This window comes from Podarcis pityusensis (assembly GCF_964106645.2).
Source record: "Podarcis pityusensis genome assembly, chromosome: 13".
Classification (NCBI taxonomy): Eukaryota; Metazoa; Chordata; class Lepidosauria; order Squamata; family Lacertidae; genus Podarcis; species Podarcis pityusensis.
The window spans coordinates 49709983-49737345 of NC_138038.1; the positions used below are offsets into that span (position 1 = coordinate 49709983).

Here is a 27363-nt window from a genome sequence, read left to right on the forward strand (position 1 = left end):
TAGGTGCGTCTTTATGGTCTGGTGCGTCTTATAGAACGAAAAATACGGTGCCTACCCCAAGATCCATTCCCAAATTGGCCAGTTACACCCCCTAGTCCTAATAATCCTTTACTTGGAACCACATTGCATTCAGCTTGGTTAGATTCTATGTAAAGGGCTCCCTAAAAAACGAGTATGATTCTGTGTTAAGTCTGGCGCTGGTCTCTTCTAAGCCTCACATGTGGTTGATGAGTCACCATTATTTTCCCTGTGGTTTCGCTGAACCGATACTCTGCTTGTTTGCTGATTCATGCGTGTGTGCTCATCAGTCATCAACGGCTGCAAAAGCTGCTCAGTGGGAATAACCAGTTTGCTCTTGAAATAAAAAAAATTAAGGTCTTATATATATATATATATATATATATATATATATGTTCATAAATGTACCAAACAAACACATACATAAATATATATACCACATGTCTGAAGCAGCACAGGAAAACGGCCCTGAAACCATTTTGACTCCCAAACTGACCAAATGATTTCTCTGCAAGGTCAAGGAAAATGGAAAAGCCTCCCCATTGTCTTTTCCTTCACAAATCCTGTCTTAAGGGTATGTCTGTGTATGAATAGGGTGTGAGCCTGTGACCTGGCTCAGGAACTAAGTAGTTATCATTACAAAATACTAGCCAGGCTCCCCAGGGTATCTAATCAAGTAAGCATTAGCAGGTAACCTGCCAGACAGGAGGTAAACAACGCACTCAGATTTCTGTTGTAGACTGCCCTTTCTGTGATGTACCGTATTTTTCGCTCCATAGGACGCACCGGCCCATAGGACCCATAGTTTTTTGGGGGGGAAATAAAGAAAAAAAATTTTATTTCCCCCCCAGCCCGAGCTTCCCCCGACCCCAGCCCCCAGAACAGGCAGCTCTCTGCAAGCCTTGGGAGACCGGCGCGACTTCCCACCGGGCTCCCACGGCTTGCGGATATCTGCCTGAAGCCCAAACCAGGTCGGGGAACAGTGGGATGGTGGCGCTCCTCCCCGCCGCCAGCCTTCAGACCAGGTCGTGGGACAGCGGGAAGGCGCGCTGCACCTCCCTGCTGTCCCCCGAGCTTGTGGGGCAGGCGGCGGGGAGAAGCACGCTTCTCCCCGCCGCCAGCCTCCAAACCAGGTCGGGGAACCGAAGCGGGAACTCCCACCGGGCTTGCAAGGCTTGTGGATAGCTTCCTGAAGCCTGGAGAATGAGAGGGGTCGGTGCGCACCGACCCTTCTCGCTCTCCAGGCTTCAGCGAAAGCCTGCATTCGCCCCATAGGACGCACACACATTTCCCCTTCATTTTTGGAGGGGAAAAAGTGCGTCATATAGGGCGAAAAATACGGTAGGTATGATGTGTCTGGGGGTGGTCTTGGACTCCAGGGCTGGCAATTTAAAATGTATATATAAGGGCGGGCACACCTGGGTTCTGGGTCCTCCTCCTGCGTGTGAAGGGGACACCCTGTTGCAACAGTTCGATAAAGATCAGGCTTACGAGCTGCTTTGCTTCTCAATAATCTCTGGTTGGCGTTTGTTATTTTCTCCGACCGATGGGGAACCTGCAAAGGACTCTATAAGAGCTCTTGTGTCCCCCATAAGGGAAAAAGGGCAGATTTTCGTTTATTACACTCTCATTGCTACCCCAGGCTTCCAGTGTTTTGTGTCTCCCACCATTTAAAGACAAAACAAAAAATTGGGATCCTAAGGGTGCCAGCGGTTTTTGTTTCAGATAAGAACTCTGCTGGATCAAGACCAAAAGCCTATATGTTCTGGCATCCTGTTCTCCATAGCGCCCAAGCGGGACGTCTGCAAACAGGACTTGAGGGCTGAAGTTGTACTTCTTATTTATCTGGGGTATTTTCATTCCAGTCTAGCCGGAAAAGGCTTGCACAACATGTTGTTGTTGTTGAGTCATTTAGTCGTGTCTGACTCTTCGTGACCCGCTGGACCAGAGCACGCCAGGCACTCCTGTCTTCCACTGCCTCCCGCAGTTTGGTCAAACTCATGCTGGTAGCTTCGAGAACACTGTCCAACCATCTCGTCCTCTGTCGTCCCCTTCTCCTTGTGCCCTCCATCTTTCCCAACATCAGGGTCTCTTTCAGGGAGTCTTCTCTTCTCATGAGGTGGCCAAAGTAGTGGAGCTTCAGCTTCAGGATCTGTCCTTCCAGTGAGCACTCAGGGCTGATTTCCTTCAGAATGGAGAGGTTGGATCTTCTTGCAGTCCATGGGACTCTCAAGAGTCTCCTCCAGCACCAGAATTCAAAAGGATCCATTCTCCGGCGATCAGCCTTCTTTATGGTCCAGCTCTCACTTCCATACATCACTACTGGGAAAACCATAGCTTTAACCATACGGACCTTTGTTGGCAAGGTGATGTCTCTGCTTTTTAAGATGCCGTCTAGGTTTGTCATTGCAAAACATACAGTCGCTTAAAACGATAACCCAAAAGGCAAGGCACAAAAGGAAAACAGGATGGGGAGGGAATTGTAGAGTTGGAAGGGACCCTGGGGGTCATCTAGTCCAACCCCCTACAATGCAAGACGCGGGGGGGGGGGGGGAGGAGAGGAAGAACCAGTTCCTAAAGTTATAAACAGAGGTCTGTATGATGGACAAGCACTTTCAGGAGAGGATTTGCTCTCAGCAGAGTGAATAGGCCCTCCTTCCCACCTCTCCGGCTGCTGCAGTTTTTTCATTTTTTGGCAAGGCCAGGAGCGCAGTGCAAAAAGCCACCTGGCCATTAGAACAATCTGTACCTAATAACTTGAAACCCAGTTTGCTTGTTTCCTCCTCCCTCTCAATCCATTGTCCTTTTGTGTTTGAGAGATGGTAAGCATGAGGAGCCTTAAAATAAACACCAACAGTAATCTGAACCTTCTCTTTCTTTCATTACCCTAGCTGGACAAATCAGAAAGTGAAATAAATAAATCACCTTAAAATAGTTGAGGCGACCTTGCCCTTATTTTTCTGGCAACTGATCTGCAATTTTTTTAAAAAAACCTGTCAGTTTAGTGACCATTACGTTTTAATTATCCATTCACACATATTGTGCAGCAGTTCCATTTTTGGTGCTGATGAATACACTCTAATATTGATGCTTGAACACTCTTGTAAAGGGTTCAAAACTCTTTTTGGGCTGGGAGTTAAACTAAGCTATAAATAAATGCAAAATCCCCCGAACCCAGAAAACTCTTGGTGATTTATTGCATCCTATTTCTGTGTTGGGGTGACTAAACTTGGTTTTCCTCTTGTTCCCCTTTGCCCTCACAACAACCTTGCAAGGTAGGCCAAGCTGTGAGAGAATTAGGGGCCCAAGAGGCCTGCCTGGGGCTTTAATTGCCTTTATTTGCTGATAATTCTGCAGTATTAGGGTGAGTGATTTTGGTATATACAGAGACATATATGGAGACTACTAGGCTCCTATTAACTGATACATTAATTGTGTCTGGAATTTCTGAAGAGAAAACGGACCCAGAACTTAATTTGGCGGGAAAACTGCCCCTTCTCCATGATTGGACACTATTCCGGTCACGTGCCTTGATTTCATTGGCCAGGCTTGGGCAATAGGTGAGTTGACAGGCAAAGAAAAAAATCAAAAAACAAGGTAAACAGTTTCTTAAAGGAGGAGGCCCTTGCGTCGATCTTATTGGCTAGAACTCTGTGAGGAGCCTGCCCATTGGACGAGCTCAGTTCATTACAAGGAATTGAGATCATGGACGGGGTAATGAGATGCGCATCTGAACAGGCCAAGGGCAGCGGAGCGATTTGATTGGTTAGAACTCTGCAACGTAATAAGAGGAGGGCTGGTCAAGGGAAGAGAAACAAAGAGATTTGATTGGTTGGAACTGGAGAGAGGCGAAGAACGCGTCTCCAAGCTTGGAGAGAAGTTTTCGCACGTGGCTTCGCCTGCAGTGATTGGTCGAGATAGTTAAAAGAGGGAGATGTTTTCATTGGTCAGAACGTCAGAAAACGGCAGGGATTGGTCGCAGGTGTTTCGTTTATTGACAATGCTGTTGCCTGTGTCTCTCACTTTGGTCCTAGCCAGTGGCTGCAGAGGGTTAAGAGTGGCTGCCTGGTTGGACTGTCCGTTTTTATTTCTAATTTTTAGCACATTCGCCTTTTAGAATCATTGGCTTTTATTAACAGTAGCAGCCAGTGGTGCTGAGTCCAAGTAACCCCCTGTTTAATTATTGTATTTGCAGCCCAATTAATTTACTAGGTCTTCATTTAGTGTTAGGAATCTTAATTGCTGACAGTATCTCCCTTTTTTGCGGGGGGGGGGGTGGTGGTTTAGTCATAATCTGCCACTATTTCTTAGTTCTTACTGCTATTTCTTAAAATAAAAATTCAAGCTTATCTTAGCCAGACAAAACAAAGAAACCCAAGCTTTTCTTCCCGATATGTACGGTGGTTACTTATAAAACTGCCCAATTACTATAAGTATTAATCACATCTCATTCTGTAATTAGCCACTCAGAAATATTTTTTTGACTACCTTGTTTATTAAAAGCACACAGGGTTGCTAAACCCTCTTTAATTTCTGGGTTCTCTTTTATCACCCTAGTTTTAACTGTTCTGATTACCATAATTAGACATGTTTAATAGTGGTCAATGAATTGTTGCTTCAATATTTAATGGTCTGGGAGGTGACCTTTGTTATTTGCTTATTAATTTCTCTAGTTCCGGTTAATATTTATCTGTGCTAGTATTCCTAGCTAATACTCTTTATTTGCTTCCCATTAAAAATATTCTCAACTGTGTGATCAGTTGGGAATTTAACTATCCTCCCCCCACCCCCACCCCATACATTTTATACATTTGGTATAAACTTACTAATCGATTTCTAGAGAATTTTGAGATTACACCTCACAACTCACCATTTGAACGAATATTGTCACTAAATGGCACATCCTCTAATAGATTAAAATCCTTTTGTCTGCATATTCTCTTCATCTGACATCAAACTGTCTTTCATTAAACTCAACAGCAAACACAGCTCTCATTCCTGGCAGTTCGCTGCTTACCATCTCATCTCCCTTAATTAATCAGATTTGGGAATCCAACTGGCACGGCCGTTGGCTTTGTGATAAAATTGTCCCAAATTAGTTTTAGGAAAGAACAGGCCCCATCATAATCTTTTGCCTCCAGCGGTGAGTCACTGAATTTGTGAGGTCTGAAGGATCGACTGCATTTCTCAACGTTTTGCCGCTCACTTGGGCCGTTAACAAATTGGGAAAGGGGGTCCTTTTACTCTTGAGATACAACCGGGCGATAATTTGCAGAGGAAAAGCTCCCAAGAGATCAGGAGTATCTAGAAGTCTCAGAACCTCAATACTAGAAAAGTGGAAACTCTCTGAAATGTTCTATTACCCAAACGTGTTGCAACGTCATACGGGATGTTTTGCTACGATCTGGTAAGGACTTTGCTCTGAGAGTGTGGATGGGGGGCAGTGGAAGGTGCTGGCAGCTGCCTGCTTGCCGCCACCCCAACTGATCGTTCCTCCATCTCTTTCCCAGGTTGGCAGCAACCGGGGCAGCCAAACTCTTGAAGCGGGAGTACCTGAAAGTCAATGTCCCGAGAACCTGGTGAGTAGAGGCACAAATGAGGGATGGAAGAAACAACAAAAAACAACTTGACAGATTAGAGAACTGGGCCAAAAGAAACAAGATGAATTTTAACAGGGAGAAATGTAAAGTATTGCACTTGGGCAAAAAAAATGAGAGGCACAAATACAAGATGGGTGACACCTGGCTTGAGAGCAGTACATGTGAAAAGGATCTAGGAGTCTTGGTTAACCACAAACTTGACATGAGCCAACAGTGTGACGCGGCAGCTAAAAAAGCCAATGCAATTCTGGGCTGCATCAATAGGAGTATAGCATCTAGATCAAGGGAAGTAATAGTGCCACTGTATTCTGCTCTGGTCAGACCTCACCTGGAGTACTGTGTCCAGTTCTGGGCACCACAGTTCAAGAAGGACACTGACAAACTGGAAGGTGTCCAGAGGAGGGCAACCAAAATGGTCAAAGGCCTGGAAACGATGCCTTATGAGGAACGGCTAAGGGAGCTGGGCATGTTTAGCCTGGAGAAGAGGAGGTTAAGGGGTGATATGATAGCCATGTTCAAATATAGAAAAGGATGTCACATAGAGGAGGGAGAAAGGTTGTTTTCTGCTGCTCCAGAGAAGCGGACACGGAGCAATGGATCCAAAGTACAAGAAAGAAGATTCCACCTAAACATTAGGAAGAACTTCCTGACAGTAAGAGCTGTTCGACAGTGGAATTTGCTGCCCAGGAGTGTGGTGGAGTCTCCTTCTTTGGAGGTCTTTAAGCAGAGGCTTGACAACCATATGTCAGGAGTGCTCTGATGGTGCTTCGTGCTTGGCAGGGGGTTGGACTCGATGGCCCTTGTGGTCTCTTCCAACTCTATGATTCTATGATTCTATTCTATGAACTTTTATTTCTATCCTGCCCCCCTGGCCAAGACTGGGCTCAGGGCGGCTAACATTGGTATAAAATCAAACAATATTTAAATTACCTCCCCAAAACAAGTCAGGATCAAATTAAAATCTAATTAGATGGCTTTCTGCAGGATTAGGGTTTTGAACAGTGAAAATGCGTATCTAAATTAGGACTGGTGAAAGGCTGGTGGGTTGGCAGCCGGGTGTCTGCTTCTGGACAAACGTAAATGGATTTGTTGTGTCTTTGCTATGGCCAAAAGACTGGTGTTGAGGCACTGGAAAGATAAACCTGTGGCCAACTTCTGCCAATACAGTTTTTGAAACGGACTTTCGGAATGGATTAGGTTTGAGAACCAAGGTACCACTGTAGATTGAAGATACGGCAACACTCGCATCTTATGAACGGGATGTTTACAGATGTTGTACAAACAATGATATCTGGAGCGTGTTTATTAAAAAATATATAGTTACCAATAGCCATACATGCATTAGGGTGACAGTAACACTGATATACATATGCATTAGACAAGCATATACGAAATGGCACTTGCTCTGCTTATACAGTGTTACCTCGGTTTACGAACTTAATCTGTTCCAGAAGTCTGTTCTTAACCTGAAACTGTTCTTAACCCGAGGTACCACTTTAGCTAATGGGGCCTCCCGCTGTCGCTGCGCGATTTCTGTTCTCATCCTGAAGCAAAGTTCTTAACCCGAGGTACTATTTCTGGGTTAGCGGAGTCTGTGACCTGAAGCGTCTGTAACCCAAGGTACCACTGTATTGTAGATAATAAAAATAAAAAATAAATAAATTTCTTACCTGCACTGATGATAGTCATTGTTTGTATGGGAGGCTTTTATCCATTTCTGCAGTCACACAATCAATCAATCCGTAACTGAACTGGGTTCCACATAGTCACAACAACAAATAAACTGAAAAAGCCTCAAAAGCAGAAACACAAAATAAACAACATAAACAAAAGCACCTAACTTAATCCGTTCCGGAAGTCCATTTGACTTCCGAAATGTCCAAAAACCAAGGCGCAGCTTATGATTGGTGCAGGCGCCCCGGAAACATAGCCAACAGCCGCATTGGCCGTTCGGCTTCTGAAAAACGTTCGAAAACCGGAACACTTATTTCCTGAGGTACCACTGTAGTTCGTTAATAGGGCTGTTCTTAAACCAAGGTACCACTGTAGAGCGATATACTGTGTGAGGCACCCGTCTGGCTGCAGGGAGGAAAGGGTGCTGGAGGAGGTGGGCCATTGGCCTTATCCTGCAGGCATACATTGCGTCCTGAGCCAAGTGCAGACCAGACGGGTGACGCCTCTCGTTTCCCTCCTGTTTCAGCGAGGAGATCATGGCCTTCATCCTCGTGCAGGTCCCGCCTCCCATGCCTGGGGCTCCCAAACCTCGCTTCTCGCTCTACCTCTCCGCACAGCTGCAGTTTGGGGTCGTCCGCGTCTACACCCGTCAGTGCCAGTACCTTGTGGGTATGACCTTTTCCAAACCAACCCCCACCTCCTGTTTGTCCCTTTCTGCTGCTTCTTCCAGGCCTTTTCTTTTCCTCTCTCTTATATTTTCAAATGCATTCTGCAGAATCACAGGATTGTACAGTTGGAAGGGGCTCACCTGTTCCAACTCCCTGCAATCGTAGCTAAACCTATGACATACATGCATAATTCCCTCCATAAAGGTAAAGGGGCCCCTGACCATTAGGCCCAGTCGTGGCTGACTCTGGGGTTGCGGCGCTCATCTCGCTTTACTGGCCGAGGGAGCCGGCGTACAGCTTCTGGGTCATGTGGCCAGCAGGACTAAGCCGCTTCTGGCGAACCACAGCAGCGCATGGAAACGCCGTTTACCTTCCCGCCAGAGCGGTACCTATTTATCTACTTGCACTTTGACGTGCTTTTGAACTGCTAGGTTGGCAGGAGCAGGGACTGAGCAACGGGAGCTCACCCCGTTGTGGGGATTCAAACCGCCAACCTTCTGATCGGCAAGTCCTAGGCTCTGTGGTTTAACCCACAGCGCCACCTGCGTCTCTAATTCCCTCCATACGCAGTGCATTTTCCTCCCAAGTCTACCGAAAGGTCAGGGGGACACACCCCAAACCCCTTAGCAACTGACATTACAACAGGCTTTCGATATGAAAGAAATGGCTGCTTGAGCGCGCTCGCTTTCCTCATCCCTCACCCTCCTCCTTACCTTCCGTGCCATCACTTTTTTGGATTTCGGTCCTGAGGGGCAGGGTCTGCCTGTGTGCTACGTATAATATTGGCTTGTAAGTTGCTCTCCGAGCTTTCCTGGCTAAAAAGAAAGTAAGCCACAAAGGCTTTAAATGAACGAAATGAATGGCTGGGGGGCGGAGAGGTGGTTCTCCCGAGTCTGGCTGACTCCCCTTCTGCCTCCCCACCCTGCCATTTTCAGAGGAAATCCAGCACATCTTGGAGCACCTCAACCGGGCCCGGCAGCAGATCCGCATTGACCTGACAGACCTGGAGCAGTGAGTGATTCGCATTCGCCACCCAGGGCGAGTAGGGGGGCGGCTGCGGAGTTTGCATATCTGCTTGGCCTTGGGACTCCTGAGTGATCCTTGGGCGAGCAGATCTCCTTTTGGATTGTTGCGGGGGGACTACCCAGATACCTGAGGCATATAGGGAAAATATCAGAGTAGGTTTGGGGGCAGGAGCAGAGACGTCCCTTGCTTCTTTTTTCTTCTTCTTTTTTCTGATATATATAAATTTTATTAGTATTTTCCACACAACAACAACAACAACAACAACAACAACACGAAAGATATCAAAAAATAACAATACACAACACACAAAAAGCAACATTTGAAAACTAAAGAAAACAACAACAACAAAAAACAAATCCATATCTTACAAGTTAATATTATAAACACTAAAACAACAAGACACTGACTTCCACCAATCCCACAGCACCTCCTTTATCTCTCATTGTGTCTTCCTGTTTTCTTTATCATCTCTATCCTAACATCTAGATATAAATCCTTCTTTCATATCCTTTCACTTCACAAGGTTATTCCAGACTCAGCCAGATTTCTGCCCTCGAACCTTGACTTTTGAGGTATTCATTTAGGCACTCCCATTCTTTTTTTACTTCACTTTTTGGTTTTTGTCTTATTGTGTCTGTCAATTTGGCTAATTCTAAGTATTCTGAGAGCTTACATAGCCACTCTCCCTTAGTGGGTAACTGATTCCCTTTCCAGTCCCTTACCTCTTAATAAGTCTAACCTTTTCTTTCTGCTTCTCCTAACCGCAGGCCAGGGTTGCTGCTCCCCAACCAGCTGGCCATCATGGAAATCCTAGAGGAAGCTCCCGATCCATTTTTCGGGATGATGGAGCCGGTGCTCCCCAGCCCGATGTCCATTCCTTATGTAAGACTGCCTCGCACCCTTTTTCCCAATCTACCTGCTCTTGTCCTGCGGTGGGGAGGCTGCTGGTAGGGCGTAAGGCAGGGAGCCAGACAGTAGGTGGCGCCAGAGTCCTGGTTCTCTCTCCAGCCTCCTCTTCCCCGCTGAGGTCTGTGTCTCTCAGCTGTAGCTGGTGGCTGCCTGGCAATTATGGACCAGAGGGAAGTGGGTCAGATTCCGCCTTTCCCCCCTCCGTCTTTCCCAGGTCCGATCCATTCTGGAAACAGCCACCCCTGAAAGAAGCCCCCCGCAGCGCCTTCCTCCATCTCCCTGGGACCAGAGGCCAGGTGGGTCAGAAACTGGGAGCCCGGGAACCGCTGATAAATTTCATGCTTTCAGAACCCCGTCTTTCCAGGCGGAGAGTATGGCTTCTCCGTGGGGCAAAACCAGTGTTTGTGATTTGTTAAGAAAATACCGTATTTTTTGCTCTATAAGACTCACTTTTTCCCTCCTAAAAAGTAAGGGGAAATGTGTGTGCGTCTTATGGAGCGGATGCAGGCTGCGCAGCTACCCCAGAAGCCAGAACAGCAAGAGGGATCGCTGCTTTCGTTGCGCAGCGATCCCTCTTGCTGTTCTGGCTTCTGAGATTCAGAATATTTTTTTTCTTGTTTCCTCCTCCAAGTCTATAAGTCTGGTGCGTCTTATAGAGCGAAAAATACGGTAGTTGCTGCCCTGGTTACCCCACCTTGTACCTTTGAGATGGATTGCATGCTCCCTTCCTCAAAATGGCGTCTCTAAATTAGCCATCATTCCCACATTTCGGGGGGTTGAGCTATATGACCTCTGGGTTGCTTCCAGTTCTCCAATTCTTTGCAATCCCCATTTTCTCTGTGGCCTCCGATTTCTCCTCTTCAGCCTCGTTCCCCAACCCTAAGCCAAGGTGTTAAGTACATGTAGCAGCAGATTATTTTATTTATTGCTTATTAATGTGTTTTTTAAAAGAAAAATCTTTTTAAAGTGGTGCATTAAAAAGTAAAACTGCAAGTAGCACATCATTTGCTCACATTCTCCCTCTTTCTTGGCAAACCACAATAAGGAAGCAAGCAAACGTAGATGCGTACTAGCATTAGGTATAAAACGAACCCTGAAAGTTATTTGGACCTCAAAGCAATGAGAGAAAAAGATGTTTCATGCTCTGCTTTACTTAAAAAAAAAAAAATACATTGGAACAGAACTCAGGCATTGTGATAGTTTTTTTGTATTTTTAAGATGTATTTTGTGCTCTGGTTTTCCATTTTTTGTTGGGAACCGCTCTGTGATCTTTGGATGAAGGGCAGTGAAATATACTCAGAGTCGGGAGTGGATTTCATGCTCTTTATTCAGCTCATTGTGGAAGGAGGAATCAGAGTTTCCCCAAAGTATCTGCTTTATATACATTATTTACACAATGGGCTGCACGTGATTGGCTAATTCCGGAATTCTCCTGTAGGCCAATCAGGTTGTGGATTCACTTCCATCTGGAGCTGGATTGGGTGGCTCCTGCAGACCAATCATACTGCTGCATTGTTCTAGGGCCAATCAGACTGCTGCATTTTGGATCCCATTGTTCTAGGACCAATCAGACTGCTGCATTCTGGATCCTATTGTTCTAGGGCCAATCAGACTGCTGCATTTTGGATCCCATTGTTCTAGGACCAATCAGACCGGTGCATTTTGGATCCTATTCAACTTAGTACACAACAGACAGCGTACAGTTTTAATAAATAATAAGAGTGTTGTGTCCTCGCTACCTCTTTTCGATTGTAAGCTCCTTGAGGTCAGAGAACCGTCTCGGTTGCCTGTGCAGCTGTGTCAAGGGCAGCGGACACAAAACGGTGCCGTGACAGCTCAGAAGAACCGCTTCTGCGTTTTTATTGTTTGACATTTTTAAAAGGCGGTTTCTACTATTGTCTCGTTCCTGCGTTGCACTGCTTTGGCACCTTGCTTTTGGCCGAGAGGCAGGGCGCGAATTAATTAAGGTACTAATCGTCTCCCGATTCTTTTTGCTCCGAAGGAGAGCGGCCCATCACAGTCTCGCCGGACACCATCACTCTCAAAGAGGCAGAACCCATCACCTTGTTGCAGATTGAAGTAGGTTTTTGGCTTTTGGGAGGTCAGGGGTGTTGGGCAGGAAGGTGGGAGTGGATTTTTAAGGGTAGCGTTTTTGGTTCTGTAGAAACTCATCACCACCAGGCCCGGATCCAGATATTATGGCCTGCTTAGCAATAATCTCAAGATGACCTGCCAGAAAGTTCCCATTTGTGCCTTCCTTTATTTTTGTTATTTCTGACCGTGTTCTTGAATTCCAACCTGAACCCCAATTGTTCACCGTTGGACAAATCTGTCCCAGGGATCTTTCCCAGAGGGGTTCAAATTTCTCTTTGAAAGAAGGAGTCTACACCACGATCAAGCATAAGTAGATTTATTGTTGGTCGACACAGTGCTTTGGGCAATGAACCCACCCCAGCTCCTGCTGGAAAGAGGGGGTTGCACATTCCAGTTCACATCACAGATCATTTCTACCCTAAGACCGTTCGAATATCCCTCCTACAATTCCTATTGGTTAAGAAATTGCAGGCTTCCCGATCCGCCCACATGTACCCCCACCAATAACACAAATCCCATGTCCATTCAGATTAGCAGTTTTTACAATAGGGATGTGTTTTATAATATTCATGAAGCATTTGCAAGAGTACTAGTTCTTAAAGGGACGCGGGTGGCGCAGTGGGTTAAACCACAGAGCCTAGGACTTGCCGATCAGAAGGTCTGCGGTTCGAATCCCCGCGACGGGGTGAGCTCCCGTTGCTCGGTCCCTGCTCCTGCCAACCTAGCAGTTCGAAAGCATGTCAAAGTGCAAGTAGATCAATAGGTACCGCTCCAGCGGGAAGGTAAACGGTGTTTCCGTGCGCTGCTCAGGTTCGCCAGAAGCGGCTTAGTCCTGCTGGCCACATGGCCCGGAAGCTGTACGCCGGCTCCCTCGGCCAATAAAGCGAGATGAGCGCCACAACCCCAGAGTCGTCCGCGACTGGACTTAACAGCCAGGGGTCTCTGTACCTTTACCTTTACTAGTTCTTAAACTATCACCTGCTATTTCTCCTTGTTATCCCGGGTCGCCTCTAAACTATAAATCTATCCCTCTTTCAAGGCTAACAGTCTACTTCTAACACATTCTTAACTTAATTGTAATATTAGCCAGGAAAAGAGCCTCTTAGGGAGTCAAGATTGTGAGTCCCAACATTTGCTTTGTCTCGGCAACTCAGGTTGAAAGACATGCAGATAAACAGTTCTGCTAAGCGGCCCTCCTTGGGGCTCCTTTGAACCTCTTTCTTCACAGAATCGGTCTTAAGGCAGGCATGGTCATCCTCACCACGCCTTCCCTAACAATAAAACTCCTTTTCATTCATTTATTCCACATTCACCATTGAATTCAGTACTGAGCTGATAGTGCCAAGTTTGTGGGTTTGATCCCTGTGCAGGACAGCTCCGTTGCAAGGGGTTGGACCAAATGAAACCTCCGTGCCCCTTCCAACTCTACGATTCGGTGGTTCCAAATACGTAAAAACCCATCCTTCAAAACTTATTTCCTGAGCACAAGAATACTCTACCTGCCGTTAACAATGGCAATCTCATCAGGTGCTGAGGTGCCCTTTTAAAACTTGTTTTTTGCCTGGCCGGGATGTGTAACTCTGATGAGGCCTCTCGCTTGTCCGGATGAAGGGTAGCAGCCCAAAGGGTATGTCTCTAGAAACTAGCCGAAATTATATTCGCCGCTCCACCCACTTTCTCCCCAGGCCCTGCCCACCGCCACCATGTGGCCCCCGAAAGGTTGTCCGGCCCTCGATCAGAGCAGTGTTCCCACACCCCTGAGTTAGAGGGCAGCAGATACATAGCAGAGGCCGTGAGTCTGTTTCCACGAGACCTGTGTCGCCACCTTCCTTTTCCCACTGCCCGCAGGGCGAGCGAGATCTGCCTGAAATCACAGTCCAGGAAATCGACATGCTGATGGATCAAGGGGAGTTTCTGGTGTCCAGGGACGAGAAGCCTCGCCGGGTTTCCTCCAGAAAAAGACGAGCAGAAGAAGGTGAGCAGGCGAGGGAGAGGCCAGACTGATCTGATCTCTGTGTCTGTCCTCTTCCAAGGACACAATGCATTATAAGAAGAAGAAGAAGAAGAGTTTGGATTTGATATCCCGCCTTTCACTCCCCTTCAGGAGTCTCAAAGCGGCTAACATTCTCCTTTCCCTTCCTCCCCCACAACAAACACTCTGTGAGGTGAGTGGGGCTGAGAGACTTCAAAGAAGTGTGACTGGCCCAAGGTCACCCAGCAGCTGCATGTGGAGGAGCGGAGACGCGAACCCGGTTCCCCAGATTACGAGACTACCGCTCTTAACCACTACACCACACTGGCATCCGCAAACTGGGAAGGCCAGAGACCTGTCCGTCCTTAGGGATCGTCTCCTCCTCCTCTTCTAGTTGCCCCTTTCGCTCCCTGGGATCCACTGAGCTTGTGGCTCAGTGGCACAGCCCACAATTTGCAGGCAGGAGTTTTATTGTGGCTGGTGCCCATTGGGTGGCATGCAGGGAGGCCAACAGTAGGGGGAGCCAGAGAGCCAACTGGTTCTTGGTTTTTGTCCCCATCGTCCTCCCTGCTGAGTTCTGCAAGGGGCGACTAAGTGACATGGACTGGTTGAACGAGGAGAAATGGGAGGGGGTCGGGGAGGGAAGAAGGCTCAGAGCCCGGGGAATGGTGGTGGGACGACGATGAGTGGTCAGAGGGAGCAGGAAGTGAAGAGGCAACAGGACTTTGTGAGTCTGTGATAGAGAGAAGTCCGGAATCAGAGGCAGAAGCTGAAGAAGGAGAATGAGATGAGGGAGGCCAAGAGACAGAGTCAGGCTGCTGAAGAAACAAGGGTGTCTCCTCTTCCTGCTCCCCTCCCCACTGGTCTCCCTCTCTCCCCCTGCCCCCAACTCCACCCCACCAGTTATGGAACATTTTCCTCCTGCTCCAGCAGACTCACAGACACCCCAAGCGTTTCCCGGAAGCCTCTGTTATAAGAAAAAAATGCTCCTATATCCCTTACGGGGTATCCAAGAGAGTCCTTTGTAGGTTCTCTATCAGTAGGAGAAAATAACAGAGGCCAACAAGAGAATATTGAGAAGCAAAGCAGCTAGTAAGCCTGATCTTTCTTAAACTGTTGCAACAGGGTCCCCACTCCGCACATGCAGGCAGGAAGGAGAGAACCCAGAACAATGGTGCGCAAGGCCTTATATAGACTTTTGAAATTGCCCACCCTGTAGCTCAAGACCACCACCCTAAAACATCATACGTACATCACAGGAGACGGGCTACAGCAGAAATCCTTTCTGGCAGGATACTGATAATGGTCACTTGATTGCTTTACCTGGGCAGCCTGGCCATTGCTTTTGAGGTGCTAAATATTTTGTTCCTGAATCCAGGTCACAGGGTCACCCTTGTTGTTGTTTAGTCGTTTAGTCGTGTCCGCCTCTTCGTGACCCCCTGGACCAGAGCACGCCAGGCCCTCCTGTCTTCCACTGCCTCCCGCAGTTTGGTCAGACTCATGCTGGTAGCTTCGAGAACACTGTCCACCCATCTCGTCTTCTGTCGTCCCCTTCTCCTTGTGCCCTCCATCTTTCCCAGCATCAGGGTCTTTTCCAGGGAGTCTTCTTCTCTTCTCATGAGGAGGCCAAAGTCTTGGAGCCTCAGCTTCAGGATCTGTCCTTCCAGTGAGCACTCAGGGCTGATTTCCTTCAGAATGGAGAGGTTTGATCTTCTTGCAGTCCTTGGGACTCTCAAGAGTCTCCCCCAACACCATTATTCAAAAGCATCAATTCTTCGGCAATCAGCCTTCTCACCCTATTCATGCACAAATACACCCTTAAGACAGGATTTGTGAGCAAAGAGACAACAGGGAGAATATTTGAGGTTACTGGAAGAGTCAAAATGGCTTCAGGATTGTTCTCTTGCACTATTTCAGACACATGGTTTATATACTTATGTATGTGCTTGCCTTGTACATTTATGAACGTTATATATATATATATATATATATATATATATATATATATGACCTTAGAATTCCTATAACACCTCCATAATCGAAGTTATGGGAAATAAATAGAAGAAGGCACTCATTGATTTTCCAGCTCTGTGTTTGGCATTGCCAGGTCCCAGAGGACGCCCCCAGCTGTTACAGCCAGCCGATTTCCCCCTTTGCTTCCCCTCTCCCTCTTTGGACCCAACAGGCCTCTCATCTCCACTTTTGCCTCTCTCTCCTTTCCCAGAGTCTGCCGAGGGAGTCAGAGAACAAGAGTTGTTGGTCTCCACGGGGCTGTCGCCTCCCACAAGGTAAAGTGAAATATCGAGAGTGGATTTCATGCTCTTTCTTCAGCTCATAGTGGTGAGGAGGGATGGAAGTTCCCCCAGAATGTCTGCTTTATATACATTATTTACACAATGGGCCCCACGTGATTGGCTAATTCCAGGATTCTCCTGTAAGCCAATCAGGTTGTGGATTCACTTCCATCTGGAGCTGGATTGGGTGGCTCTTGTGGACCAATCAGACTGCTGCATTCTGAATCCTATTGTTCTAGAACCAATCAGACTGCTGCATTTTGGATCCTATTCAACTCAGTACATAACATAAAGAGAGGGGTTTTGGGCTTCTGGGTCTCAGATTTTAAGCTGCATGTTTGTATCGGGGTGAAGAAGGTGGACTGGGGCAGGCAGGTGGGGCACAGAGGTCTGTTGGAGGCAGAGGTACACGACCCTTATTTTTTTGCTAGAGCATCAAACTCTAGAGCATCATAAGATGGGGTGGAACAACTCCCATAGTGGGAGAAGATGCAACATTGTGGGGCTTTGGGTTTAGGAAAAAAGGGGCAGGGGAATTAGAGTTGTGTTCATGTGGTTGTACAAACTTTACTAGAATTATTTAGATCCGAAATCCGCCTTCAAGTTGGGCAAAACAGCGGAGTTGGAGAAGGGTGTTTAGCTTCTTACTTTTCTCTTTTCAATAGGTAACTCAAAGCAAAATAAATAAATAAATTGCAAGTGTGAAACTCCACAAAAGTTAACACTAAATAAAATTGGTTTGGAAGAAGGATCACTGTATCCTGTTAAGGTCAAACAGGTTTGGCAGGCACATAGTCTTTAAAAAAACCTGCTGGAGCTGTTTGAGCAGAGGCAAAATTTGGAACACAAGAAGGGTGTTTGCGTATGACAGGGATGGGTTCCAAACTCCCAGCATCCCTGATCATTGGCCATGTCATCTGTGGATAACAGGAATTAGTATTCCACCATATTAGCAATATCCCCAGACTAGGAGAAGTTGTTGTCTGCCTTCCTTAGCTCCATGCCCTGTGTCTCATTGAAATCTAGTTTGCAGTCTCCTTGGGGCAATGACCTCCCACCCCTCAAACACTTCTCCCTCTGTAATGTATCATAGACATCACACATGACTACAGGCAACAATAAACACATCGGGGTCCTTCCTGTGGTGGCCCCTTGGATTCTAACAAAGGCCATTTCCCACAAGTCTTTGCAGTTTCCGCCACCATCAACCAAAAGGAAACTGGCCATATTTCTTGTTTCACAGAGTCGGGGAGGAGCCGCCTGCTGTGAGGGAAGCAGGAGAATCTCTGTTGACGGACAAGATCCAGCTCCCAGGAGAACCCCCTCTGCTGCCTTCGGGTTAGTGGGGCGCTGGGCACGGGAGGGAGCAGCGGGTGAAAGCTGGCCAAGAGCACAAGGACCCTGCCGGGCTAGACACAAAGGGGCTCTTACACGACACACAAGGCAAAAGGATCAGGGAGGGAAGAGGAAGAAGTCAAACTCAGGGACCAGTTCTTAGACCTTTGTTCTTAATAATGACCGGCTGGGGGCCAGAGGGGCCTGGTGTCTCAGCAAAGGGGATGCCTCCCCTATCTCTCCCGCCAAAGCCACTTGAGGGAATGGGGGGGGGTCAATAGAGGGAGACGAGGCCAGAGAAATCTGATGGTTATCTGGCACCCTCTTCCCTCCTCTCCCTGCCCTTTTCTCTAACCGCCAACCCTTGCTGGTTCTGCTGCAGAGGCGACCCCCGTCCAAGAGGGAGCCAGGCTGCTGTCTTCTCCCCAACTGACCCCTCTCCGCCCCCAGCTGAAGCAACGCTCCCCTCCGAGCCCCAAGGTAAGAGGAAGGGAGGCGGGGAAAGAGGGCCAGCCTTTCAGTTGAGAGCCGGGAGGGGGCCGGTACCCTGTTTCTCAGTGCAGAATGCCTCGGGTTCAAGCCCAGCATCTGAAACCCTGTCGTCATCATCATCATCATCATCATTTATTTATACCCCGCCCATCTGGCTGAGTTTCCCCAGCCACTCTGGGCAGCTCCAAATCAAGTGTTCAAAACAATATTTAAATATTAAAAACTTCCCTAAACAAGGCTGCCTTCAGATGTCTTTTAAAGAGAAGATAGCTGCTTATTTCCTTCACATCTGAAGGGAGGGCGTTCCACAGGACGGGCGCCACCACCGAGAAGGCCCTCTGCCCGGTTCCCTGTAACCTCACTTCTCGCAATGAGGAAACCGCCAGAAGGCCCTCGGCGCTGGATCTCAGTGTCTGGGCTGGATGATGGAGGTGGAGACGCTCCTTCAGGTCTACTGGGCCTTTGAGGCCGTTTAGGGCTCAACACTTTGAATTGTGCTCGGAAATGTACTGGGAGCCAGTGCAGATCTCTCAGGACCGGTGTTATGTGGTCCCGACGGCCGCTCCCAGTCACCAGTCTAGCTGCCGCATTCTGGATTAATTGTCAGTACGGACTGTACCAATCTGCGTGGACCAAGAAATCTGACTTCACTATAAGCCAGCTTCCCCTACCTTCCCAACAGGTTTGTAATTTAGAGAAAGACTGCGGCTCAGCAGCAGAGCATCTCCCTCACGTGCAGAGGGGTTCTGGGTTCAAATCTCAGCCTCTCCAAGTTGGGCCGGGGAAAGGCTTCCTGCGCAGAGCCCCGGAGAGATGCTACCAGCCAGTGTCTGCAATGCTGAGCCAAGTGGTCTGAGTCGGTCCAAGTGGCAGCCGTTTGAGAGCCTGGGGAGTTTAGGAATGAGCCGCGGCAGAACATCCGGAAATTTCTCTTGTGCTTCCCCAGCTCCAGCTGGCTGCGTATGAGCCGTCCTTTCTGCAGCCTGGCAGGCGGCGGAGGCAGCTGCGCTTCCTGGATCCGGTGACCCAGATTTCCCGGGAAGATTTCCAGAAGCAGATCTTGGATCCGCAGGGACAGTGCCAGCCCCTGGTAGGTGTTGGAATCGGTGAGCGTTCGGGTGCCCACCAAGCTCCGTTTTTTTACATTTTTATTAATTTTTTAACATACTAATTCCAACATTCATACAACATAACTTCTCTTTTTTATATAAAAGGTCCCTTCCAGCTCTATAGCTCTGTGATTCTAGGCTACCTTTTTTTAAAAATCAGGTTTCTAGCCCTCAAGACTACAAAGACAGGCTTGCGAGTGTTAAGTCCCCGGGAAAAGTGTGGGGCTGAGAGGGGGAGGCTTGCAGTGGGCAGGAGGCCAGGTTACATGCCCCACAGAGCCCTTTGCCCCTCCCCACAATAAGCAGGGGGAAAGCAAGTTATGCAAAGCGAGGCTATGTATGCAAACTGGAGGCTTGGTGCAATAATAATAATAATAATAATAATAATAATAATAATGGAAAAGGCAGTTGAAATTGGACTGTTCAAAATTTCAGCTTTGTGACTGGACTGCAATATGCCTGGCAGTTCCAACCCCGATAAGTTGGAATCTTTGTGGGCATTCCATGACATCACAGCAACCTTTTTCTTTCTTTCAATTTTTCATTAGTTTTTATTAGTTTTAACATAACCATTTCAAACATTAAAATACAAGCTTCTTTTGAACCTTCAGACCTCCTTCCCTCCCTCCATGGGTTTAAGATCAAATTTGCTGCACCTTTTACCATTATCCATCTGTTATATAACCGTAACGATGATCAATAATTCCGCATCACAGCAGTCGTGGCCAATCAGTGCTGGGCAGGGGCGGGGCTTCACTGCTGCCAGGATGCAAAGCAGCATCTTGGCTTTGGCAGGCCACTCCTAATTGTCGCCTGCCATGCTATTTCCTGCTTTCCTCTTCTCAGGAGACAGTGCTGCTGCCTCCAAAGAGGTTGAAGACTGCGGAGGAGCTCTTGGGAGCGCCAACTTACGGTGAGGACCCCTCTCTGCCCCATAGCTGTCAACTGTCCCTCATTTGGCGGGAGACTCCCTTATCCCAGCGCCGTGTCCCGCTGCTGTCCCTTATTGATGATGTCCCTTAAATTTCCCGGGTTTCAAAGGAAGCAGCTCCTCTCCCTCCCTCCCTGCCGGCCAGGGAGAAGGGAGGCTCCAACTGTGTTGCTTGGCTGCGTTGCTCACCCAATAAGAACGACTGGGGGGTGGAGCCTGCATGCCTGGTGCCAATCAAATCGGCCGCGTTGCCTGGGGACTCGCCTTTGCTCAGCGCTTCCCAGCGGAGAGGTGACGTGGTTTTCCTTGCTGCATCCCCTTTGCCGGGTTGCTGCGCTGTGGAAACCACCGCTTGAGGCTTTGTTTGGCTGCTGGTTGACTAAAATCCCTTATTTTGGCTGCTGATCCCTTATTTTCAAATTTGTAAGTTGACAGCTATGCTCTGCCCCCATGATCCCCCTCCCCAGAGGGTCAGACGCAAGAGTGTTGCTGCTTCCTCACCTCCTGGCTCAAAGGACAAAGCAGATTTTAACCCCGAAAGGTGAAAAACAGCGTGAAGAGGCTGGATAATTTTTTTATCCCTTGCCCTTTTTCGATAACAGATACCAGGACATGCCCCCTATACAGTGGTACAGTGGTGCCTCGCAAGACGAAATTAATTCGTTCCGCGAGTTTTGTCGTCTTGCGATTTTTTTCGTCTTGCGAAGCACGTTGTCGGGAAAGTTTTGGAAAAGCTTCAAAAATCACCAAAGTCTTCAAAAACCTCAAAAAAGGCTACCACACCGCGTTCTATGAGTTGCTCCTCGAAGTCAAGTTGCAACTGTATTAATGGTGTTAAGAAAAAGGAAACAAACTTGCTAGACGTTTCCGTCTTGCGAAGCAAACCCATAGCGAAAATCGTCTTGCGAAGCAGCTCAAAAAACAAAAAACCCTTTCGTCTAGCAAGTTTTTTTGTCTTGCGAGGCATTCGTCTTGCGAGGTACCACTGTACCTTGGTTCTCAAACTTAATCCGTTCCGGAAGTCCGTTCCAAAACCAAAGCGTTTCAAAAGCAAGGCTCGCCTTCCCATAGAAAGTACAGTGGTACCTCGCGTTACATACGCTTCAGGTTACATACGCTTCAGGTTACAGACTCCGCTAACCCAGAAATATTACCTCGGGTTAAGAACTTTGCTTCAGGATGAGAACAGAAATCGTGCTCCGGCAGCAGCAGGAGGCCCCATTAGCTAAAGTGGTGCTTCAGGTTAAGAACAGTTTCAGGTTAAGAACGGACCTCCGGAACGAATTAAGTACTTAACCCGAGGTACCACTGTAACGCAAAACGGATCAATCCGTTCCAGACTTTTAAAAACAACCCCTCAAACAGCAATTTAAACATGAATTTTCGAGACCATTGGTCCGTAAAATGAACACAATAAACAATGCACTGCAGTCACACAATCAATCAATCAATCAATCAGTAGCTGAACTGGGTTCCACATAGTAACGAAAACGAAAAGAGCCGCAAAAACAAAAATGCAAAATAAATAGCAAAACAGACAGACTTCAATGTAACACTCAAAACGGAGCACGTTCAGCTTCCGAGAAAAGTTTGCAAACCGGAACACTTACTTCCGGGTTTGCAGTGTTAGGGTTCCAGGTTGTTTGAGTTTTTGAGAACCAAGGTACCACTGTAGTTCTTGTCATCTCTGACCCATTAGCCAGGCTGGATGGGGCTGATGTGCATGGCTGCTGGGATGCTCCCCCCTCCCCCCGGCCCAGGCAGGAGGTGCGAGGTTTCGCCTGCTGTTTGCAGAAACTGGGAAAGGCTTTTCCACTGCCACCAACCCATTTATCTCTGCATAATAACATGAGACAGGCCCCTGCTTTCAGGCAGGATAGAGCCCCCTGCTGCACACCTCCCTTTCCACACAAACCCCCCCCCCTGAATTTTAACTGTTCCCTTCGCCCCCTCGTTTCCTGGTCCTAGGATGGATGCACCCCACCCTTCAGGGCCTCTGGGCCCGCTGCGCCAACCGCCAGCGCGTGGACTACGCCAGGAAGCAAGCAGCAGAGGAAACGCGGAGGAGGAGGGAGGAGGAGGAAGAAGTGCAGAAGGCCGAGGTTCCCAGTGAGCTGGAGGTAAGGGGCTTGGGCTGCTGGAAACCCACAGGGCGTTTGATGGTAGTTGCAAAGCATTAAGACTCCCGACCAGAGATGAATGGCAGATCAAGTTGATGGATCATGGCAAAAATGGCCGGAAGAATCAGGAATCCGGAAGACCAACGTTTTAATAAGGAATGGGGACAATTTATAATTTATCTTAGAAACCGTTGTAGACAGTTAAAATCAGGAGTCAGCAACCTTTTTCAGCAGGGGGCCAGTCCACTGTTTCTCAGACCTTGTGGGGGGCCAGATTATATTGGGGGGGGGGAATGAACGAATTCCTATGCCCCACAAATAACCCAGAGATGCATTTTAAATAAAAGCACACATTCTACTCATGTAAAAACACGCTGATTCCCGGACCGTCTGCGGGCTGGATTGAGAAGGCAATTGGGCCGGATCCGGCCCCCAGGCCTTAGTTTGCCTACCCATGGTTAAAATCGTTAGTAGGATTGGAGTAACTCTTGTCGTTTAATGGTGAATTTTGGATATAACGGAGATGTAAAAGATTTGGATTATTAAAAAAAGACGCAGGAGGAAATGACTCACAATAGGACCCACAAAGGGGAGGAGAGAAGTCCAGGAGATTCTTTGGAATCTTGTTTTTACGATGTATGTTGCTTATGAGGTTGTAAAATTTAAATTTGAAAAACCGAATAAATAAATAAAAATTTAAAAAAGACTCAGCGGTTCCCAAATTTCTGTGGTCTGCCGCCCCCATTTTTCCATAAGCTCATCCCCAGTTGTGCCCTATAAAAAGCTTTATTCAGAATAGCATTAATAAGAATTCTAAGGTGTCGTAAATAAAAGGAATGTTCCTAAGTACACGAGATAGACACGCATGCATAATAAGAACATGGACCACATGTTTTAAATAGTAAAGGTAAAGGTAAAGGGACCCCTGACCATTAGATCCAGTCGTGGCCGACTCTGGGGTTGCTCATCTCACTTTATTGGCCGAGGGAGCCGGCGTACAGCTTCCGGGTCATGTGGCCAGCAGGACTAAGCCGCTTCTGGCGAACCAGAGCAGCACACGGAAACACCGTTTACCTTCCCGCCGGAGCGGTACCTATTTATCTACTTGCACTTTGACGTGCTTTCCAACTGCTAGGTGGGCAGGAGCAGGGACCAAACAACAGGAGCTCACCCTGTCGCGGGGATTCGAACCGCCGACCTTCTGATCAGCAAGCCCTAGGCTCTGTGGTTTAGACCACAGCGCCACCCGCGTCCCTGTTTTAAATAGTGCAGGAGACCAAACCTTGACTCTTAATGACTCCAAATATTTGTCTGCAGAAGGAAATATATCGGGGAAACCTCTGTCTCCCAGGAGCTCAGCCCCAATTTTCCCTCTTTTGCAGGAGCTTCGAGCAGCCGAGGAGCCAAGCATCCCTCCTGTCGGCTCGTCAGGTGAGCAGGCGAGCAAAGACAGGTGCTTCCACTCCCCTCCAGCTTTGAGGGCGGAGGCAAAACGGCGAGAAAAATAACCACGGGATTGTAGAGTTGGAAGGGGCACGAGGGTCATCTAGCCCAACCCCCTGTGACGCAGGGCTCCGACGGTGTCGAACCGGACAGGACAGCCAGGTGCCCCAGTGCAGGGTGCAAATTCCTCTCTCCCCAGTCATCAGACGGATCACTTGTACAGAGGCGGAGTGGATCGGCCGCCGGATCCCATCAGTGTTTCTAAGCTCCTGGGCAGAGCGGTCTGAAGAAACCTGCTTTTAGCAGGTGCCCAAAAGGCTGCAACAGGGATGTCAGTAGGCAGGGAGTTCCAAAGGTACCCCCACACTCAAAGGCTGGCTCCTTGCAAACGCGAAACAGGTATTACGTGGCTGCCGGTTATCTCTTTCCATTTCCTCTTGCAGAGATTTCCCTCGAGACGACCGAAGAAGAATCTCGGCCGAGTTTTGTGGTAGCAGAGGAGAGGTGAGAGGCCTAGTTGTCCAATAAAAAAAAAGTTTTTGATTGAGTTTCCACTGGAATGAGGCTGCATTCTAATGTTTTAATGTTGTGTGTTTTTTTTACAATAATATTTATTATTTTCCATACATAAACATAACAAAAAAAGAAAAGGTTGACAATAATAAAGGAAAAAGAATGAAACAGGAAAAAGAAAAAAGAATATAAAGCATACAATACAACAAATCATCACTTGACTAACACTTAATTAATTAATTAAGATCCATCTTCATAAGCATATTATTTGGCTTCCTCAAATCTCTTCCATCTGAATTTCTTAGTAATTATATATGGCAGTTTCCAATATCATTATTTCATAAACCATTTAATGTTGTATTTTAATCTTGTTTTTAAGCTGTATTTCAATCAATTGTTTTATATTTGGTGTTAGCTGCCCTGAGCCTGGTCTTGGCTGGGGAGGGTGGGGTATAAATAAAAATTATTATTATTATTATTATTTGCTTTCCTTCCCTGGGCAAATCTCTGCCTCCGTGGGGAAGGGGCGACCCTCTTCTCTTCCACTGCCCCCTTTCCTCTTCCCACAGGGTCCTCCTGGAACCAGAGGAAGCGGCGCTGCCCATTGTTCCTGAGCTCCCGGAAATCAGTTTTGAGCTGCCCTTGGATAAGAACATGATCACAGTGGACTACGTGCGAAGGTGAGGCCTCAGAGGCTGTTTCCTTCCTCTTTCCCAAGCAAAAAAAAAAAGGTAAAGGGACCCCTGACCATTAAGTCCAGTCGCGGACGACTCTGGGTTGCGGCGCTCATCTCGCTTTATTATTCCAGGTCATGTGGCCAGCATGACTGAGCCTCTTCTGGCGAACCAGAGCAGCGCACGGAAACACCATTTTTACCTTCCTGCTGGAGTGGTACCTATTTATCTACTTGCACTTTGATGTGCTTTCAAACTGCTAGGTTGGCAGGAGCAGGGACCGAGCAACAGGAGCTCACCCCGTGGCGGGGATTTGAACCGCCAATAGGTTGCTGTTATTTTCTCTTTGACACTGGAGGATTAGGGTTGACAGGTGAAAAGGCGGGAATGCCTGTGTGTGATATGTCTGTGAGTAAATGGTTTGGCAATGTACAGCTCCCATTTCCCTGGGAGCAGAAGTCATGCTTCCTCTTTCCTATTCTTGCAGGTTGATCGCTGCCAAACTAGAACAGGCCGGAGTCACAGAATTTGACCAGCTCTTGCCCCGGGCGGCTTCACGGGGTGTTGCCAGCCGGTTTTTCTTCACATGTTTGGGTAGGTAATGGGAATTCAATGTGCGTGTACAAGAGATGTGGCTGTCCTTTTTAAAGAAAACTTTTTCTGCCGCGGGGAGGGCCAAGCGAAACACCAAAAAGGGAGTTTGTGGGGTGGGGGGAGGTCAGTTTCTCAAATGAAGAGTGTCTGGATATTTTGCTGTGTATTTCGGGTTTCCCTGCACCATAACATTTAAAGCCAGAATCATACCACTTTAAAGCGTCACGGCTTATCCCAGAGAATCCTGGGAACTGCAGTTTGTTAAGGGCGCAGAGATTTATTAAAAGATTCCTATTCCGCTCAGAGAGCTGCACTTCCCAAAGTTCCCTGGGGAAAATAAAGGATTGACTGTTAAAACCACTACGGGTGGCAAACAGGTCGCCTAACAACTCTTAGCCAACGCTGGACTTGCAAGTTTCTGCAAGAGGGCCGAGAGCAGTCGCTTCCTTTGGCAGAAGCGCTTTCTCTACTCCCAGCCCCCAACCTTATATATTTTCAAACTGGTGTGACGGTCCTGCCCTTGCAGGCATTTGGGTCTTAACTGGGGTGGCGGATAGAGTCATGTCATATCGAGCCTTTGTTGGGTGTTCATCTTTGAGCTGAGCGAGGTAGGATTCGCCCCCTTCTTATTGTATTACTTCCAAGTAAATACAGTGGTACCTCTGGTTGCGAATGGGATCCGTTCCAGAGGCCCGTTCACAACCTGAAAAGAACACAACCCGCATCTGCGCGGGTCGCAATTCGCCACTTCTGCGCATGCGTGTGACATCTTCTTGTGCGTCTGCGCATGCACGAGCAGCGAAACCCGGAAGTAACCCTTTCGGGTACTTCCGGGTCGCCGTGGGACGCAACCTGAAAATGCGCAACCTGAAGCAAATGTAACATGAGGTATGACTGTAATGTTCTTTTTGTATCTTCAATTGCCTTGGGAAATCTTGCGCTTAAGCGATGGAACGGAGGCGTAAATAAATTTATTCAGCAATAAATATGAACGAACGGCTGGAGGCAGCAGTGCTTCTGTGTACGTTTCTGGAAAACGCAGGAGGGGAAGGGAGTATGCGTTTTTGCACACAGATCTTGCTTGTGCCCAGATCCTGCCACTGTTACGCCGGACTCAATGGGCCATTGGACCTGATCCAGCAAGGCTCCTTTTACGTTCGTACGCAATAAAGAATAATGAGTTACCGCTTGACACCCACTTCTTTTCTTTTCCTCCGCTCCTCCCCAGTGCTGGCTGCAGTCCAGTTCGTACACCTGGAGCAAGCAGAACCGTACGGACGGATTGTCATAACACCTGGAGCCCGTTTCCACCAAGGCTAGCGAGACCCTGTTGTTCCTGCTACGGATCTGGCCCTGTGGAGGGTGCTGTTGGTGTCCCAACCTCTAGGAGTTCCTTTGTCAAACAGTTGTACAGTTTTTTTAACGCCCCGGTTGCCAAAACCCTTGTTTTCCAATTGAATAAATCCATTGTGTTTTGGTTGGGTTTTCTTAACAAACAGCATTTAACGTGAAAATCATTATTTAAGTAAGCGGTAAGAGCGCAAGTGTCACGTTCTGGTCTCGGGTTCATCCCGGCATCTCCAGGTAAGGGGGCGGAATTAACCCCTCTTGCACTCGGGTCCTGAATGCGGGTTTCTCACTGGGGCAGCTGAGTTGGCCACTCTGTGAACAGGATGGACCAGCCAGCCTCATCTAGCAGGCTCCTGAAGGCTTTATGGGGCTGTGGAATAGTTGGCGCAGGCATATTGACAGGATGGGGCAGGTTGCTTCTTGCTTGGAAAACTTTCTTCAGGGTGGGGGGGGGGGGTCCAGTATTTGAAGCAAGGGGTTTTGGCCTGAGCTTGGAAACCCCGTTCTTACGATACCCTTAATAAGCATACCCACTCTCCAAGGGAAA

At 47.9% G+C, this 27363-nt stretch overlaps 1 protein-coding gene across 1 annotated transcript; it reads left to right on the forward strand.

Annotated features, from left to right (window-relative positions):
- Window positions 1-3068: 3068 nt before the first annotated feature.
- REC8 (REC8 meiotic recombination protein) lies at window positions 3069-26967 on the forward strand. Its single transcript, XM_080979779.1, has 19 exons — window positions 3069-5425; window positions 5529-5597; window positions 7819-7961; window positions 8896-8971; window positions 9754-9868; window positions 10110-10191; window positions 11898-11974; window positions 13838-13964; window positions 16186-16249; window positions 17499-17593; window positions 17973-18070; window positions 19029-19172; window positions 20038-20104; window positions 22091-22242; window positions 23625-23673; window positions 24129-24189; window positions 24768-24878; window positions 25360-25466; window positions 26695-26967. Exons 1-19 carry the CDS (start codon window positions 5370-5372, stop codon window positions 26784-26786), a joined length of 1785 nt encoding a protein of 594 aa, XP_080835905.1. The 5' UTR covers window positions 3069-5369; the 3' UTR covers window positions 26787-26967.
- Window positions 26968-27363: the final 396 nt, after the last annotated feature.